This window comes from Myodes glareolus, chromosome 21 (genome assembly GCF_982192425.1).
Source record: "Myodes glareolus chromosome 21, mMyoGla1.1, whole genome shotgun sequence".
Classification (NCBI taxonomy): Eukaryota; Metazoa; Chordata; class Mammalia; order Rodentia; family Cricetidae; genus Myodes; species Myodes glareolus.
Window position 1 is genome coordinate 52,133,450 of NC_142046.1, and position 19,533 is coordinate 52,152,982.

The 19,533-nt window shown below is 41.1% G+C and overlaps 1 protein-coding gene and 1 long non-coding RNA gene across 2 annotated transcripts in view; one reads left to right on the forward strand and one right to left on the reverse strand.

The window, feature by feature from the left end:
- Positions 1 to 1,586: 1,586 nt before the first annotated feature.
- LOC125394724 (uncharacterized) lies at positions 1,587 to 8,444 on the reverse strand. Its single transcript, XR_007230306.3, has 3 exons — positions 8,243 to 8,444; positions 6,465 to 6,548; positions 1,587 to 1,745 (listed from the first exon to the last, which is right to left on the reverse strand). It is a non-coding gene; the product is annotated as an uncharacterized LOC125394724 (long non-coding RNA).
- Positions 8,445 to 8,521: 77 nt separating this feature from the next.
- Positions 8,522 to 19,533, forward strand: part of Dync1i2 (dynein cytoplasmic 1 intermediate chain 2) — a 52,123-nt gene continuing 41,111 nt past the window's right edge. Inside the window, 3 exon segments of the mRNA XM_085680967.2 lie at positions 8,522 to 8,660; positions 10,681 to 10,797; positions 13,571 to 13,688. Of these exon segments, the coding sequence (XP_085537093.1) occupies positions 10,690 to 10,797; positions 13,571 to 13,688 (226 nt within the window). The 5' untranslated portion in view covers positions 8,522 to 8,660; positions 10,681 to 10,689.

Sequence of the window (19,533 nt, forward strand, 5' to 3'; positions counted from 1 at the left end):
ACAATCCTTATGTCTGTCTTGGAGGTGATCCCACTAGTGTTGGTCTCTTGGGGTAGTGGAGGGGGGTGTCTACCCATTTGATGAGAATATTTCCTCCCAGAATCATCTGATTCCTTCAGTGTGCCACCTTGCCTGGCTCAGGAATAATTTCTAAGTAGGACATTCACTTATTTTAGCCCACTGTTTTGTTCTACAATGGCTTGAAAACAATGTATTGGGCATCACCTCACATTTTCCTTGTTTACCTTTTTAGCCGTGTGTGACCAAGTTCTTGCCTGCATTTCTAATCCTAGGAACATGCTCATCATCTTACCCCACCCCATCACCACCACTGCCTCACCTTCCCCTAGTTTATTGTGTCTCTGACTCTGGAGCTACCTTGGATCTCAGCACGCCGGATTTGCGTGTGCTCGAGGTGGTCTCAGGATGATTTGATTCATACTCGCTACAACACCACAGTGGCCCTGCTGGAACCTCTGGAAATGAGGTGCTATAATGGGCGAGGTACCAGTCACGAAACCCACAGCAGTCAGTGTGTGACTGTGGAATTGGGAAGATGGTGCTTAATGCCCCTGTGGCTTCAGTAACTGAGGACTAGAAGATCCCTTCAGGAAGTCTGTGAATAGAAGAGGCTTGCTGGGAAGCCTTGCCCATGATGAGTGTGAGGAGCCTGTGGAATCTGCAAGAGATATGTCAGGGTCCGGTGCCAGCCTGGACCCTAAATTATTTCTCCAGACCAGAGGGGAGGCATGGGATTAAAGACACAACTCACATGGTTTTATTGGGAGGGAGATTCTCTGTGATCCCTCATGAAATCCTGAGTTCACATCCTGAAAATTCCTCTGTGTTTATTCTCCAAACAGCCTTCACACCAAAATGTAAACTAAGGGGGAATTCATTAGCATTCTGTTTCCTAGGTAACCAGGTGAATGGCTTTAGTCACGTCCACACCTTTGCCACACCTTTCTATGCCCATTTTGTCAAGTCTTCCTATGTCCCTGCTTTGTAGGCCAGCTCGGTCACGTAGACTGAATTAATGTCTCTTTTCAGGCATCCAAATTACAAAGAAGGAGCAGAACAACATCCTGACCCTTTTTTAGGGTAGCGACAGCCTGTCTGGAAGGCTATGGTGACCCCCTCAGGTGAGAACTATGGCTTGAGAGCCTGGCTGTCATACCATGGAGACATGGGCTACAGAGATACCCAGCGGGGATCAGGATACACCACTTGAAAGCTCAGGAGACCATGCCACGTTTGTGTAAATATTTCTCAGTGTGTAAGGGTGTGAGCCTATAGACACACATGCATATATTTAGACACAGGCCAACACAACATTCTCAAAGCAGCCCGTGTATCTGCCAGTGATGGAGGTTTCCATATTCATCTAGAGATAAATATTGGCTGGAAACATACTAAGTAAATCTACATTTCTTTCCTTTTATGCAAATCTGGGCATGTTGTTAATCAACATGCTGTAATAATTAAAAGATCATTTCCACGTTAATGAAGAAAATCTTAGCCACTCTGAAATTTGCCTAGAACCAGAAAGGTCAAATGTTGAATAAATATTTATTCAAAGGGGAAGATGACAGGCCAATGCTTCCATCATGAAAATTAATCAATCTGGGTATGGCTCAGATATTACACATTATCTGTGGTTAACTGCATTTTGCTTCGTGATTAGTAATTGTTGTCCTGCATGCCCCGTGTTCCAAAGAGAGCATACTGAGCATCCAGGAGTAGTTCTGAGGGGAAAAAAAAATTAATGATTTTATTCTACCTCAAGAAACTAAATCAATACAAGAAGCCTAGGGGAGAATGAGCATCCCCTCACCACATCCAGAGGGTGTAAGTTCCTTTAATGGGGCACTCATAATTCCCATTACAGTTAATGGGAGGTGTGTGTGTGTGTGTGTGTGTGTGTGTGTGTGTGTGTGTGTGTGAATGCAGGCTCACTGTCGCTATCAGAAAATGATTCCTTTTGTGTTGATCTCCTAGCTGTGTTTTCATTCTGCCTTTTAAAACCATTACACCTCACAGAGTTTTGAGAGCATTATGGGTAACTTTAGGAAGCCGTCATTATCTCCTCTCTCTTAACCACATAATAGGGGGTGGAAAAGTGTGAGAGTACAGTATATACACCACGCTGAGTAGAAGGAACTTGCCTTGAATTTCTGAGCCCCTCAGCCTATTTTCTGTAATGTTCAGTGGTGAATCACACTTAAGTGCTCCATCATTCCCTAGGCTATGTGCTTCATGCCAAAGGTTCCCAGATTACAAAAGTATCCTCAGCTCGGGAAGGACTCCTAATTCACCATCACCTTATTTTGACACTAAGAGAGAAAATATGTGCATCAAGACAAGTAGAGGAAATAATGGGGGGAAAAGAACCCGTATTAACTTAACAATGCAGCAAACACTCTGAAGAGAAAAAAAAAATACGGACTGGAAGAATAATAAGGGTAATAGAAAAGTAATGCTATTATATTATGAGAGGCTTGCCGGTCAGCTCATGAGCACTCCCTTGAGTGAAGAGGGTTCCTTAAAGAGCTTTGCTGTCCTTACCATGAGAGGAAATGGGAAAGTTAAGATAGTTCCAAAGTTGGGAGAAAACATTTCTTTTCTGTCAGTGTTTCTGAAAGGGTCAAATACAGTTCCTGAAGGTGAAGTGGGAGTATTTAGGGGAAAAAAAAATTTAAAACGCGAGCAGCTCGGAGGAGCTATTAACATTTAAAAGATGAACGATCTTTAAGTCCCGGAGGCAGAGCCTCATGAACTTGGATAAGCAAAGTGAGATCTTAGACGACCCCCTAATTAATGCGGGGGGGGGAAGTAATAAAGATCACACACTTATGCAAAGATCTTGGGAAACATGTTCTTTGCCTGGTGAGAAAGTCACTGAAATGTATCTCCAACTTTAGTATATTTCATTTTAGCAAAGTTTATCGAACCAAGTGGCAATACAGATAAATACTAAATGATGCCATTGCTAGGCTCTAGAGAGACTGCTCACCAGCTAAGGGCACTTACGGCTCTTCCTGAGGACCAGAGTTCACGTCCCAGGAGCCTTATCATGCAGCCCACTACCATCTGTGACTCCAAATGATGCCTCTGGCCTCTGCAGGCGCCTGCACTCACAAGCATACACCCTACACACACACATACTCACAATTAAAAATAATCTTTTAAAAGGTGTCATTGGGCTGGGTGCTGGTGGCACACACCTTTAATCCCTGCACTTGGGAGGTAGAGGCAGGTGGATTTCTGTGAGTTCAAGGCCAATCTGGGCTACAAGAGCTAGTTCCAGGACAGGCTACAAAGCTACACAGAAACCCTGTCTTGAAAAACCAATATATATAATGTATAATTAAAAATTACAGACTAATAGATAGTCATTTACAATAGTTAAGCTTGTAGTCTTCTTAGTTAGGTTTTCTAGATATATAGAGATATATTTCAGTTAGATAATATTCAACATTTTAAAGGCATGTCATTTAAAAGGTTTTCAGAACTTAGACTTTTCTTGACAGTGAGACATCTGCTTCTGGCAGCACCAATTTCTTCACAAAGATGATGGACATTGATGATGCTCCTTATGGAGTTTGTTAGCCATTTGTGCAAGAAACTGCTCTTGCCCAGACTGTATTGATGGTATTCTGTATGAACTGGACATGCAGGACCCACAGAGAAATGACTGCTGAACTTGCCAAAAGAAGGTGAGATAGTCCTTCAGGGTTCCTGCTACATGAAAGAGTCTACCAGACAATTCTTCAGGGCACAGAAGAAAGTGACTGACAAACTGCCAATATAGGCGAAACCGTCTCTCAAACTTCCTACTTCATGGAAAAGTCTACCAGATACTATGGGCCTGTAGGCTGAAGATGAATGCCCCAACTTTACAGAACTTTGGGTGACTATCCAGGCAGTGAGATGTCTCTGTCAATTCTAGAGCTTTGGAAGTTGCTTACAATGCACTTCCTGTTTACTTAGGTAATATTATATCTTTGTGGAGTCTTTGATGGAGTTGAAGACTAGATAGTTACAATTATAGCTTTCCTTAGTTATGCTAAAGGATAAATTAGATATGAAATTTTAGACTCACAAAGATAAAACAGATGATAGAATAAAATCTTCCTTTTTATTTAGACAGAAAAAGGCTGGTGATGTGGGATTCCCCTCTGTATGCTATGAATATGTTTTATTACCATTGGTTAATGAAGCTAGTGACTTAGCAGAGAAAAGCCAGGCAGGAAACCTGAACAGAGATATACAGAGACAGTAGCAGAGCCAAGGAGATGCCAGCCAGCTGCCGAGGAAACAAGATATATAGAAAATGAGGTAATGCCATGGCCTTGGGACAATATATAGACTAATAGATGAGTTCATTTAAGATGTAAGAGCTAGCTAGAAATACACCTGAGCCATCAGTGAAGCTGTGTTGTAATCAACATAGTTTCTTTGTGATTATTCGGGTCTAGGCGGGCAGGAAAGGAAAGCACAGTCTCCGTTTACAGTTTCTGGTTTTTCTTTCCTGAACTATATCTGATAAAGACCACTCTAGGCTACAAAGCCTGATGATAAGCTTATTCTCAGGGGAGACAGCCTGGTTCCAGTGTCGCAGAAAGTTGGGCTGCTGGACATTTTCCAGAACGGGAGTTAGGGGTGGGGTAGATTTCTTCCATCAAAGATATATTGGTTAGAGTGCTTTTAAAACTTTGTTTGAAGTAGGCATTGGTGGACTTCTGTCTTGTGCTTACCCTACAAGATCATGGAGTTAAGCTAAGACCAGGTTAAGCTATGACATTCACCTATTGCATCTCACCCTGCTTTGCCCTCATGTTGGGGAATGAATTTAGGATATCATACTCATTTAGGCAAACTCTCTTCCACTGAATTATATCTCCAAATCTCTCCTATTTTCCCTTATCCTAAGCATTTCCTACTTCCTTTCAAGCACCTTGAAACAAGTAGGAGGGTATTTTATCCAACAATTTCAGGTATCCAATGGAAAAGTCAGTTGGGTGCCTACTATGCGTTATTGTTATCAGAGTATTAGTATAACCTTAACATTTCTCTGATCTATTTCTCATAGTTTCTACTAAAAATTCCTTGGTTTATACCTTTATGATTCCGTCCCTAAATCTTCCAACATTTTCCTCTACTTCCAAACTCTCCTCTCTTCTCCTCTCTCCTTCTCTCCTCTCTTCTTTTCTCCTCTCCTCTCCCCTCCCCTCCCCTCCTCTCTCTCTTCTGTTCTCTTCTCTCCTCTCCTCTCCTCTCCTCTCCTCTCCTCTCCTCTCCTCTCCTCTCCTCTCCTCTCCTCTTCTCTTCTCTTCTCTTCTCTTCTCTTCTCTCATCCCTCTGAGAGAGCTGTATTAGTGAGGGTAAGGACAGGGTGCAGAGAGCTAAGCAGTAGGAGGTGAGAAAACAAGGGAGGAATGGGGCCTAAGGAGATCTGCCATGGGATAATGCTCCTGTACACTATAAAGATTTGTCACTTGTATTGGTTTAATAAAATGCTGATTGGCCAGTAGTCAGGCAGGAAGTATAGGTGAGTGACCAGACTGTAAGAATTCTGGGAAGAGGAAAGGCAAAGATGCAGTCACAGACCAGATGCAGAGAAAAGCAAGATGAGAATGCCTTACTGAGAAAAGGTACCAAGCCACAAGGCTTTTAGCCACAATGCTAAACTTAGAAAAGAATTATGGGTTAATTTACATTGTAAGAGTTAGTTAGTAATAAGCCTGAGCAATAGGCCAAACAGTTTAAAATTAAATAAGCCTCTGTGTGGTTTTCTTGGGGGACCGAATGGTTGCAGGAATGGGTGGGTTAGAAACTTCTGTCTACAGAGATGACTCTGTGGGCAAAGGCACTTGCCATCAAACCTGCTGACCCTGAGTTCAATCCCCAGTACCGGCTTGGTGGAAAAAGAGAACAAACTCCTGTAATTTGTTCTCTAATCTCCACTTGTGCACTGTAGTACAAGAGCACACACATACATGTAAGAATTTTTTTTAAATGGATGAGGTAGCACACATAGAATGACTATGATAAACCAGATAGTAAAAAAAAATGGAAAAAATAGTTACCAGACTGCAGTGAAAACCAGAGTCATAGAAGATACCCACCTGGCAGGAGATAAAGTGGAACTTCTTGGTAGAATGAAATTATTGCTGGGAATGTAACTCAGAGGGGGAAAGGGTGGGAAGAACTGTTACACTGAAGGAGGGTTAGAGGAACATGGGTAGACAAGGAGAGTGAAGTAGTCTCCCTGAGATGCCAGCCTCTATCCTGGGAAGATACACTGGGAGGAACACTGGGAAAGCAGGTTAGGGGATGGCATCTAAACAGGACCAGTACTGGCAAGGGGAGGACCAGGGTCTCTGTAAAATACCCCAGCCAGAGTCCAGTCAGTGGACTAAGGACCGTAGGACACCTCCCATCCAGAAAAGAAAAACTGTTACCTTCTCTTTCTCCAAGCTTCAGTCTTCCATTTCCCCCAGACATTCATTTCTTGGTTCGTTCCAGAGGACCAGCTCAGTGACTCCCTATATGAATGACCAGCAACACCCATTACAACATCTTCACCTTCCAGCTGTTGTCTCCTTCCCCGATGGGACTTCTTTTTTGTTTGTTTTGATTGTGTTTTTTGTTTTTTGTTTTTTTTTGCTTTGTTTTGTTTTGTTTTGAAACAGTGTCTTTTTATTGTGTAGCCCTGACTTTGCTAGAACTCACTATGTAAACCAGACTGGCTTGAACGCACAGAGATCTGCCTGCCCCTGCTCCCCACTCCCCAGCTGGGAATACAGCCTGTGACACCACACCCTGCAGGAAAGAATCTGAGGAACAAAGAAAACATCAGTAAATTGGCCTTTCTCCAGATCATTTTCAAAGAACTACCCAAAATCTGAGCACGATCATGCTTTTCTCCTTTTTAAACTCTTTTCTTACATTTACCACCGTAGGTCTCCGTCTAAGCTGGATATGCGACTTTGCCCTTCCCATGGCTTCAATCCTCAGTTCTTCGCCTCTCCGTTCTCTACCATCTCATCTTTGTGCTTTAACTATTTTCTCTCCTCCTCCTCCTCTTCCTTCTGTGGTACCCTGGTACCTTTCTGCATCTTATTTACATGGTTAACTTCTAATCAACCTTCTGGAATCAAAGACTTGTCTCTGGAATCATCTCTTCATGAAATTCTTCCTCTCTTACCCGTTTCTATGGCGTAGTTACTCAATCCTGTCTTAACAGTTCATTGAATGGAGCCCCCAGTCTTTTTCCCTGAAGAAGGGGGATGGGTTTTAGTTCTTATAGAATGGAGCTCCATTCCCCGTGACACTCAGAAGGGCTTTTTCAAGTGAAGAGACAGAAATTATATATTTGGAAAGAAGGAAGCAAAGGTTGTTTAAATAAACACCCTTTGAAATTTTAGAACTTAAAACTCAAGATAATCTAAACTTTAGCAATGTGCTTCTTGTCAGTTTTCTGGAAGATAAGTAATATCATATTTTGGTATTAGCTTTAATAATTGGTAAATAATGTTTCAAATTGTTCAAACAAACTTTTCAAGTCATCTGTTAGCCCATACACTTCTGATAATTCATATTTCAATAATTTTCTGCATATTTAAAATCTAATCAGATCCAATAGTATAGTTTTTTGGTTTTGGTTTTTTTTTAATTTTATATTTTGTTTTGTTTTGAGACAGGATTTCTTTTTGTAGCCCTGGCTGTCTTGAAATTTCCTTGGTAGACCAGACTGGCCTTGAACTCACAGAGCTCCTCCGGAGTGCTGGGATTAAAGGACTGAACCACCATCACTAGGAATAAAATGCTTTCCTACCAAACATACTTTTAAGAGAAAAGTATTCTGCTATAAGATACTAGAAAATATTTTATATGCTAATTAATATATTTTTATTTAGATGTGTGTACATGCTACATGAAGCCTCAATGAACACACATACACCTAAAACCCGTGCTCGAAACTCGATAAAATTCTGTCCACAAGTAAGGTACATGTTTATAAACGCTTTTAAAAGTGTCCCTTTCTCCGGTTCAATATGGAAAACAACATTTCTTAAGATTTTTGTTAATGTTGGGCCACGGATCTTAAGAAACAAGACATACATCATTGTGAGCAAACCAAAGAAAACACTTTCAAGACAGACGCTGAAATGTTCGTATTGGCATTTTAAGGTTCTGGGGACCAAAAAGTTAGGACAGACTACATATCCCAGCATACCTTGCCTCTATTGGAGGCCCACAAGTCCCATGACCGAGCAATGTGTCTAGTTGCCGGGGCTTGTAGTTCTCTCGGGTGTTGTGGGTTCCGCCCCAGGATGTGAGGTGCAGTTGTCCATCTTTTGCCAAAGCGGAAACACTTCGGATCCTGAGGCCGGTGTGGATCTGTTTCACCCGTCAGCTTGTTTTACAAAAGGTAAGTGACTCCGCCCAGCCCCACCAGGCGGCCGCGACTCTGCTTCTGTGAGCGACCGCGGCTCGGCGCAGCCGTTTGTCCCTTGGCTCTCGCCGTAGCGGCCGCCGCCCATCCCTCTTTGTGTGTCTGGGACGCCACGGATCTGCGGTGGCGACAGTTGGAGAGGGACGATCCCGGGAAGTTACCGGCCAGAGGAAGCTTTCTCCACCCCGCCACTTGACAGGTGGGTCGGCCGCGCTTCCTTCAAGGCCCTTTTGCCTCCGGTGGTGGCGTCGGAGCTCGCAGGGCCGGCCGGCTGATCGTTCTGACAGCGCCGGCCCTGGTGACTCTAGAAGGCCTGGGGAGGCCACCGCGGCCCCGCAACACTTCGGGTCGTAGCCTCGATGCCTCGGGGCTTGCCCTGCATCGGCCCCGCGGTTCCGGGACACACCCAGCCGGGACCACGTCCTCTTTCCTTAAGCCCAGGGAGAAACTAATTCCTTAAGTTTTGCCTGGTTGTATGATTAAAGGTCGCTACTACTTGGGTTGGTAGCTTGTCCAAGCACCTGGCGTGTGTGTTGGAGGTCGCTGAACACTGAGAGGTTTTTAACACCATTTTAGACACCTTCCTCTTCCCGGCGTTTTAAGAACCTATCAGTCACGGAGCAGTGGCTCTGGCCTGTCTAAGCCAATCATAGAGCTGACTGAAGATATACTTCTTTAATCTAGGTAGCAGGTAGTATTTATTGATATACTTGTTGACAGTTGACCGTAAACAGAAAAGAATACGTCCAGCCTAGCATACAGAGTAATGTGTATGGAAGCTCCCTTCAACAACCCTTAACAATGTGAAGCTTTTCAGAGACCTGGAAAGGGTGGGTGAAGAAATACGGGCTCTTGCTTTGTGACTTGGCTGGGAGTATATGTAAGGTACATATTATATGATTACATTAAAAGGGATTTCCCTTGTCACCTGCTCACCATTTTTTGTCCACTGGCCTGTCAGTCCTTCTGGAATACTGTAATCAAAATCCCCCTTGTGCATTTACAGTGGGTGAATCTTGCCTCCTTACCTACTTGCACTTAATCCAAATCTGTTGTGTTTCCTAAGAGATTCCTCTTAAGAGGTTATCTGCCCAGTTTCCTAAATCTAAAATGTTTATTCTTGAAATTGTACCAAGATAGACACTGACAGATTAAACCAGTAATGTAGCTAAGGTAACAGATTCCTGGCTCCCATCTTACACTCAGCCTGTAAGTTGCTTTTCTAGTTCAGAAAGATCTCAGTTTAGCACACTCCTTCCTAATGCCCAATATGAAGTCATGTTCATGTTTGTAATTCCATCTACTTTACACATGGTTCACTTAGCCACTGTCATTTTGATGTTACGGTTGCCATGCTGTGAAGGTAATAAAAATGACAAAAACACAGTCCCAGGCTCAAATAGATGGCAGTTCAACTTGGACCATTTCAGGTACACTCACAGACAATCATGTAAAAAAAAAATGCCACGAGAAGGTGCAAGGGTGGAAAATATGATTTGGTTTGATTGTTATGGACCATCGATGGAACTTACAGGATTTTTAGGAATTCTCCGTTTAGTCATTCAGCTTTTTTATCAAATTTCTAGGAACAAATGCAGAAATATCTGTTAATATTTTTGCATTCCTGGCTGAAGACTAAACCTTCTTTAAAAAACCTGTCTTGCTATATGGCCCATGCTCTTGGAACTCAGAATCTTCCAGTCCTGCTTCTGCAGAGCTGGGATTTCAGGTGTGAGCCATCATACTCTAAGATAAGTTTAATGCCAACCCTGTCTTTTGTTTTAAACACTAGTTATGACTTGATCAAATACAGAGTCATCAAAAAACTTTGGATCTGGGTGTGCTGGCTAACTCTCAGCTCACCGGCGTCTTAGATAGAAAGACTGGCATGAAGACAGCCTAGGCTGCGTCATGATTTCAAGGCCAGCCTGGCTACAGAGAGAGACATTGTTAAATTCGGTCTTAGGAACATTAAAGCACCCACTATGTGCTAGCTGTTGTGCTCAAATTTCGGGTAATACTTGTTCATAATTTTTTCCATGTGTCTTAATAGTATAAGTACCTGTGTTTTTATTATTTAAAAACATAACGTGTGTTTTTCTTAGGTAGCATTGAAATTTTTAGATTCTTGTCATATTTTTTCAAGTATTATTTTTTTAAGTCTGCTACTTTCTTTAATCCATGTAATGATTATTGTAAATGTTGGTATGATTTTTAAGGTCACAACCATGTCGGACAAAAGTGAATTAAAAGCTGAGTTGGAACGTAAGAAGCAGCGGCTGGCCCAAATCAGAGAAGAAAAGAAGAGAAAAGAAGAGGAAAGGAAAAAAAAGGAAGTACGTTTAATTCAATAAAACAAACAAAACCATTTAGTATGAATAAGTACATTCTGTTTCAAGAACTTAGACCTTTCTGTAGGAACTTTAGAATAATTGCAAATCTAGCAGTTGGTATTGTCAGTGTAGCAATTATCAGTGAATCTTACTTTAAAGCTAGGTATATGAAAATGATGAAACTGGTATAATATGATATTTTTAACAAGCTAAAAGTATTTCATATAATTTGATACATTTCTAAGATTTGAGTTATAGAAATTGAATTTATTCATGTAGTCTTATAGGGATATATGTTTTATGCAAGTAAGATCACTGCATTATAATACTTGATAAGATAACATATATCTATATACTTATCATAATAAATTAATTATTTAGATACTTTGATAATTCGCTAGAATGATATTACTGGCAAAATGAGCTATACATAACAATTTATTTGAGTAGTGCATTTGCATGTACTTAATGATTATCATGAGTTAGTCATTGAAATATATTAATGAACACTGGATTTAATAGTACCAGAAAGGTACTTTTATCTTCTGACTTTGTTTATCACATACTGTAAGATATAAATATTCCAAATATACATTGTCTCTAAGCTAGACATACTTTACTTGTCCTGCATTGACATGCACACATTATTCCCTGATGCAGCTCTTCGGGCTACATCACAGATACATTTCAAATGGCCAGCATACCGTACCTTGCCTGAATTTGCTTGCTGTACCAAGTTTATGTATGTAAATGCCGGGACTACAACAAGACTATTAGACAACTCTCAGGAGCTGGAGAAAGAGCATTGGCAGAAAAAAAAAAGCAGAGTTTATCACAGTGACTCAAAAGTTAAGTGCAGCGTTGCTAAGACACCTAAAGGACTGTGATTGAAGAGTTTCCTACAATTCTTTTCTCCAATCTCCCAGACCTTTCTGTGCTATACAGAAAAGGGCTGATGCTTTGTATTGGATATTTGATTGAATGTTGAGACTGGCAGAGTCGATCCAAATAGTATTTATAACCTTAACCTGTTCAGTAGTGAGAGCAAACTTGATTTAAAGCCATAAGTGGCCTCCAAGGAGCAATTACTTACTATTATTTATAATTGATGTCTAACTTGAAATCTTTAGAACATGCTGAGGCAATAAGCGGTGAGGGGTCTGCTTGAAAACAGCATTTCTTCCACTATATTTTGATGAAAATAAGTTAATATGATATAAAAATATTGTGACTAACAAAATTCACTCAATATATGAGTGTGGTTATCTGTTCGACAAGACTTCGCTGAGAGCTTAAGCTTCCCTTGGTATTTTATATGCTCTAAGGATGTTTAGATTTGTCCAGTGTAGTTAGAAGATTTTTCTAAAATTATATATAAATAACTAAAATAAAAGTTGGCAGCTGGGCTTGGTAGTACATGCCTTTAATCCCAAGACTTGGGAGGCAGAGGCAGGCAGATCTCTGAGTTCTGAGTTTGAGGCCAGCCTGGTTAACAGGGCAAGTTCCAGGACAGTCGGGGATGCACAGAGAAACCCTGTCTTGAAAAAACAAAACAACAATAAAAAGTTGGTAAAAATTTTCCTAACAAAAATGTTATATGTTATTAAAAAAAAACAAATTTTGGTTTTAACCTGTCCCAGCTGCATGTTTTTGTGACTAAAATATGACCTGAAAGCTGGCCTTGGTGGCTCTTGCTTGCAACCCTCCCTACTTGGGAGGCTCAGATAGGAAGTTCTCGCAAGTCCGCAGACTTGAGGCCAACATGGGTAACATGAAAAAAAAAAAACCAGATAAAATAATGATAATGTCTAGAATTTTAAAAAATGAGTTTTCTCTAGATTTTTTTTTTAAAAAAATTGTGTGTGTGTGTGTGGTGCCCCAGGAGGAGTCCAGAAGAGAGTCTAACAGCTGGAGCTAAAGGTGGTGTGAGGTGCTAGATGTGGGTGCTGCCGACTGAACGTGGGGACTCCCAACCACAAAGTCATCTCTTCAGCTTCTCTAGAAGAGTTTTTGATAAATATTCTTTATGTAAATTCTTTGAAAATCTTATGTAGAACTTTAAAAATGTTTTTTTTTCAACAAATCAAATTATCTATTTACTTCTTATGTCTTAAATTACTCTCATTTTTTCCCTCTCTGTCACGTTTATATCTAAGCTTTTGTACTCCTAGAGTTGGAGACTTCCATGATGCCTGTCCCTGGTCCTTAGTTTCATACTGTAAAGAATTTGAACTTGATTGTTCTTTAAAGAGTTGTTATGTATTTTAAGGCAGACTCTTGCTGTGTAGCCTTGACTGACCTGGAACTTACTATGTAGACAAGGCTATCCTTGAACTCGGGGAAATTCTCTGTCCACTGAATTCTGGGATTACAGGCACGAACTACTATTCTGGCTCTTTTGAAAATATATTTGTGGAGGTGCCTTGGATCCAATGAGAGTGATTTAAGTTTACAGTTGTAACTTTGTTTAAAATATTTTTATATGGGGCTGGAGAGATGCTTCAGTGCTTGCGTGCACTGCTGCTCTCAGAGGACTGGGTTTGATTCCCGGTACCCACATGGCAGCTCACAAACACCGATAGATCCAGTTCTAGGGGGTCCAACTTCTTTTGGCCTCCATGGGCACCAGGCAAGCATGTGGTGCACATACACAACAGTCAAGCAAAACACCATATACACAATATAAATAAAAATAAAATTTTTAGATAAAATATTTTTATAAATAGAAATGTGTTGTATTATCTATGAACTTGCATTTTTGTCTGAAAACATTTAGACTGATCAGAAGAAGGAAGCTGCTGTTGCTGTTCAGGAAGAATCTGATCTTGAGAAGAAGAGAAGAGAAGCTGAGGCATTGCTTCAAAGCATGGGGCTGACTACAGATTCCCCCATTGGTAAGGATCTGACTCTATCTATTTATGAGAGACAGGCTTATGTTCTGTTGAGCGCAGACATGTCTGAGCTCAGTGCATTGGTGTGATATCATATACACATGGTCTTTGTCTCAAAAACATTAATCTTATCATTTACTTGGAATTCCTTTTTTTCCCAGACCTATTAGTATATAGTTATTTTGTTTGAGAGATCAAGATTAGTATTTACTAACACATACCAAGCTACCAAATTGAATTTTCTTATTTAAATCAGCAATTTACTGTGCATAATACTATGCTAAACTTAAAGATGAGTATTTCCTAATCTTTACTGTGTGCTCGTTTTTGTAGTCTAGGGAAAGGTATCCAAGTCAGAGCTCTAGCACTAGTGCTCAAAGGCAAAGGAGCAGGAAGAGAAATTTATAGTATTTTCTCAAAGCAGTAGGAGGCATAATAATACTGGCTGCTTCTTTTGGCAGTCATTTCACTTGGTCTTGTCCTTTTCCTGGGTTATTCACCGTGATGATTATATTAGACTAGTAGGCCACGCAGAGATGCTGAGAACGACGTAGTTATACATCAGAAAGCATTCAGTGCTTACTTAAGTAATAAAGTTCTGTGTTGGGTGCAACATTGACCTTTGTCCTTTAGGGACCTGGCATTTCAAGGTTTGTTTTTGAGCTAATATCTTTGTGTGTATGTGTGTGTGATGTGTGTTGTGTGTATGCAGGCAGGTGCCCATGCATGTAAAAGCCAGGAGATAACCTTGGTTCATTCCTCGGGTGCTACCCACCTTCCTGACCTCGGGCTTTCAGAGTAGAGTAGGCTGCTGGCCCCCGAGTCCAGGGATCCCCAGTCTCCATCTCCCTGGCTGGGACTACAGTCATATACCACCAAGCTGGCTCTGGGGCTAGAACTCAGGTCCTCATGCTTGTGTAGAACTACCTCCTTAATCATATTTTCAGGATGTTGAGGTTTTTGTTTTGGGTTTTGGGTTTGGTTTTTGTGACAGGATTTTCTGCCCAGCCTGACCTTGAATTCTCAGTCCTCTTGCCTTGGCCTCCTGAGTGCTGGGATTACCTGTGTGTGCCCTGACCTAGACTGTAGGCTGACTTCATCTAGCCTAGGGACACATACCAGAGGCAGTAGCTCCTGTCTACCTGTTGTGGAGCTTCCTGTCCTTAGTGAAGCTGGTATTTCTAAAAGGTTTTAAGATGAAAAAGCTCATTATTCTTAGGATCTGTTCATTGTTACTTCTTCCTACTCATTTGAATTCGAAGACTATAATACATTAATTCTATATCTTTAATAATCCTGTGCTATATACTTTGATTTTAAAAACAAATTAATTAGTTTTTTTCTTGTTATCCTAGTAACTGAACCACATCACTTCTTGGTTGTACAGTTCTTGAGGGGTCTTGTTTTTTATTTTCTGTGCCACTGTGTGATTCTTTCTTCCTTTCCTGTTCTTTTTGCCCCCTTGGACTTCTCTTTCACTTACTCCTCTGTCTGAATTCATAGCCTGCCTCTGCTGTTGATTCTTGCTCTTTAGAGATGGGGTGGAGATGCTTGCCCTCTTTCTCCTCTTCGAGTTCTAGTGGTTACATTGAGTTTTTAGAATATATAGGTTCTTTGGGTCTGTCTTCTGAGTGCTTGTATTTCTAATGTCTTTCATATTTGTGTGTGTTTAACATTGATGACATTGTATTATCTAATTATTTATTCCATGTTGCTACATACTTTCTTGGCTAGTTATTTTTGACCTATATTGTATTCCATTATGTATTATATTTCACTTCCCCAGTTCCCTGCACTATGTACTCGGGTTGCTTGTCTGTTTTGGTATCATAAACAATGCTGCAAAGAGTGTATTTCCTCCCTTTGAAGGAAGCAGAAGAGTTTCTCTGGGGATATGTCCAGGAATTTACTTGGCTGTGATGTTTCATACAGGCTTACTTAGGTTCTGCTTATCAGAAGTGCCTACAAATACTAACCCTCCTGCTTCCATATTATCACTGAATATTATCCAAGCTGCCTGCTTGATGGGCATTTCTGTTGCTGTGATAAAATTTTCTGACACAAAGCAACTTAGCAAGAGTTTACTTTAGCTCCCAGTTCCCGGTCACAGACTGTCAAAGGGAAGTCAGGTGGCAGGAACTTGAGCTAGCTAGTCACTCCCAGCCACGGCAAGAGTAGAGCCAACCAAGTGGGTGCGTGCATGCTGCTCGCTTGATCGCTCATGCTGGGCTCAGTGATTCTGCTGTCACACAGGTCAGAAGGCCCTGCCTAGAGAGTGGTATTATCCACATCAGTTAACCTCATGAAGACATCGCCCAGACACGCCACAGACCAACCTAGTGTAGACGATACCCAGTACAGCTCTTCCCAGGGGACTCCAGCCTGTGCCTGGCTGGCAGTTAAAGCTAACCATCACAGGTAGCGATAAACCCAACGTGTTTGAATGCACACATACCTGATTACAGTGACGGGACTGCTAGTTATACGACGGAACAGTTCATGTAACTGTTCATCATTCAGCTTGTCTCCTCTGGGATTTGCATGTGTGTTATTTTGCTTGTTTATTATTGAGGTTTTTATCTTTTGATTTGTAGAACTTTTGTCTTCATGGTTTAAAAACAAAACAAACAACCTTCTCCTAATCGGGTACCCGCTGACTCTATTCTTAATCTTTATTGAAAAGAGTCCTCCATTTTATGTAGTCATATCTACCAATTACCTTCCTTTCTGATCTCGTTGTATAGCTGTTTGGAATTTGCTATGTAGACCTGGCTACCCAGTGTCTGTAGGCTTTCAGTGTGTGTAGATGGGAAAGGAGAGCCTTTCGGTAGAAGAAATGTGAGCCAGGACAGGGGAGTGTACTCCGAGAAATAGCCGATGCTTCACTCTGCTGGATGGCAAGGTAGGCAGAGAAAGGCTGTCGGAAATGAAGGATCCAGCTAGATGTGGAGGAGCTTTGGGAGGCAGTTCCAGGTTTACCCAGGAAAGTGTATGGTCAGCTCTTCTTAGCAGTTGTGGGTGTTTGTTTGGAGGATTTCTTTTTTTAGATTTTTTTTTAAAATGTCTTTGAGTGTTTCACCTACATGTATGTATATGTACTATACATGTGCCTCAGAGGCCCTAGAGGATGTAGGATTCCCCCAGAATTGGAGTTAGGGGTGGTTGTGAACCACCATGTGAGTGCTGGGAGCTGAACCAAAGTTCTCTGGAAGAATAAGAGTAAGTGTCCTTCTTTTCTATTTAAATATTTGCTGTTATTAGTGTATGTACCACATGGAGTGTTCGGAGGTCAGAGGACAGCTTTGTGAAATTGGTTCTTTTCACCTTCGAGGATCAAATTTAGGCCTGCAGGCTTTTGTGACAAGCACCCTTTCACACCAGCCCTATTTCTTATTTCCTATTCACTTTTGTTGTTCTTGTTGTTTGTTTTTTGCCTTTTTTTTTTTTTTAATGAAGCAGGGTCTTCCTGATTGTCCTGGGACTCACTATATAGACCAGGCAGACCTCGAACTCACAGAGTTCTGCCTCCCTCTACCTCCCAAGTGCTAGGATTAAAGGCTGGCTTCTTTCTTTGTCATGAGGGGCTTAGTAAACATTTTACATCATCATAATCTCATTATAAAATTAGTATGGTATAAATTTATAGATTTAGACTTCCCATAAATTTGACTTCCCTTTTGAAGCGTGAAAACAGTTTGAAACATTGATTTTTGAAGATCAAATTTCTAATATTTATTTTTACAGATTTTTAAGAAAAATTTTATTCATCCACTCATTAATTCAGAAAATATTAAGAACTTTTGATAAGCCAGTCTCGAGGATAGACTTCTGAGTATAGACAAGAGCCTTGCAGAGTTTCTGTAGTGGGGCTGGATTGTCAGGGCGATGTATCAGAGTGAGACTGAGGGCTGCATTAGATAGGGTGTTGGACGAGCTGTGTGAGCCAGGACGGAATGATCAGAAGGGATGATAAACTGCAAGTAGGAGCCATCCAGGTGGAGGGAATAGTGAGTACCGAGTCCCTGGGAAGATTCAGGCTTAGCTAGGCTTATGTGATTGCAGTGTGATAAGCCAGAGAGAAGCAAACAGCGAAGTGGGTAGAGGCCAGGTGATTTAAAGCCTGGAGTAGGATATGAGAGTTTTGTTTTTAACAAGATCAAAACTTTTATTAGTCTTTTAGAAAACAAACAAAACAAAACAAAGACAAACTACAAGATAACTATGATTAGCTTAGGAAATAGATGTACATCTTTAAAGTATTTCCCTTTAACAGAAACTTATGCTTATAGAATCTAAACATTAAAGGTTTTTTAAAAATCCAGAATTTACCATAAGTCAAGGAAATCCATTCTTTCTTCAAGAACCAGCATTGCTGTATTACTGCCATTTAGTAGAATCTGATGTAATTTAGTAATCCTTCTTCCATCCACTATAGCTTCAAATCCTGAGATATTGTCCAGCATCATATTGAAAAACTCCAAATCCTAGAAGTATACCAACAATTCCATTTTTATTCTTCATCTGTGTGAAGTCTTGATCCTGTGCACTTGTGCACAGGCTCTAATGACAGGAGCTGCAAAGAGTTACTGGTAGCTTAGCAACAGGAGCCATGCTGACAGTCTGGAGGGGTTTATAAGGATTTCAAGCCAAGACTTCCTTAAATAGAAACTGTACTCATCAGAACTGTAACTGGCCTTCAGCCATGGATTTTGTATCCTCTCTTAGGTGACACTTGAGTTTGAAAGTATGAGGCAAGTTGAATCAAATAAAAATGTCCCTCAGTCACTGTTCCTAGCCAATAACAAGCTGAAAAAGAAACGGTTTTAGCTGGGGCAAGTGTAGCACATGGAGTGTCATTTTGTATCTAGGTAGCACATGCATGCTTAGACTGAGCCATAGCAGGTAGAGATCATTTCCTTGCTGCTTTTCTGTTAGTAGATTCATTTTGATCGTATCACTGTTATGAGGGGTGGCATATATGCCAGGGGAACGCTTTGTGAAGTCAGCTCTTTGCTTCTACCTTTACCCGGGTTCTAGGGATGGAACTCAGGCCTGCAGGCTTGCACAGCACTCATCCTTACTGGCCAGAATGTCTTAAAAAGTCTCTTCTTTATTCAATTGTTTTGTCCTAAGTGTAGACATGAGAGAAAGGTGGAGAATAAAAGGTAAAGTATTGCTAATCTTCAAGTCATTAGTTTGATATTTTTGCTAAATTAAACTATGGAAAGACTGTAAATAGCTATGCTTTTTCTTTTTAATGAAAATGCTCATGAATGTGAGTGGTTTCTGAAAGATTTTAACTTTTAAAATATTTTTCTTTTATGTGTATGTATTTTCCCTGCATGTATGTATGTGAACTATGTGCATGCCTGCTGTCTGTGGAGGTCAGAAGAGGGTTCAGCCATCATGTTAGTGCTGGGAACTGCACTGGGAATCTTCTGTGACCTCGTTAGGGTCACTATTGCTGTGATGAAACACCGTGACCAAAGCAACTTGGGAAGCCTTATGCTTCCACATCACTGTTCAATGGAAGGAAGTCAGTCAGGACAGGAACTCAAGCAGGACAAGAACCCAGGGAACAAGAACTGATCAGAGGCTGTGGAGGGGTGCTTGCTCCCCAAGGCTTGCTTAGCCTGCTTTCTTATAGAACCCATAAATTGGCTGCCCCGCCCCCCATCTATTGCTGCTTAAGAAAATGCCCTACAGGCCAGCCTGCCTACAACCTGATCTTCTGGAGACATTTTCTCAGTTGAGGCTTCCTCCTCTCAGATGATCCTAGCCTCTGTCAAGTTGACATAAACTAGCCAGTACATTTTGTTAGAGCAGCAAGTGCTCTTGACAACTGAGC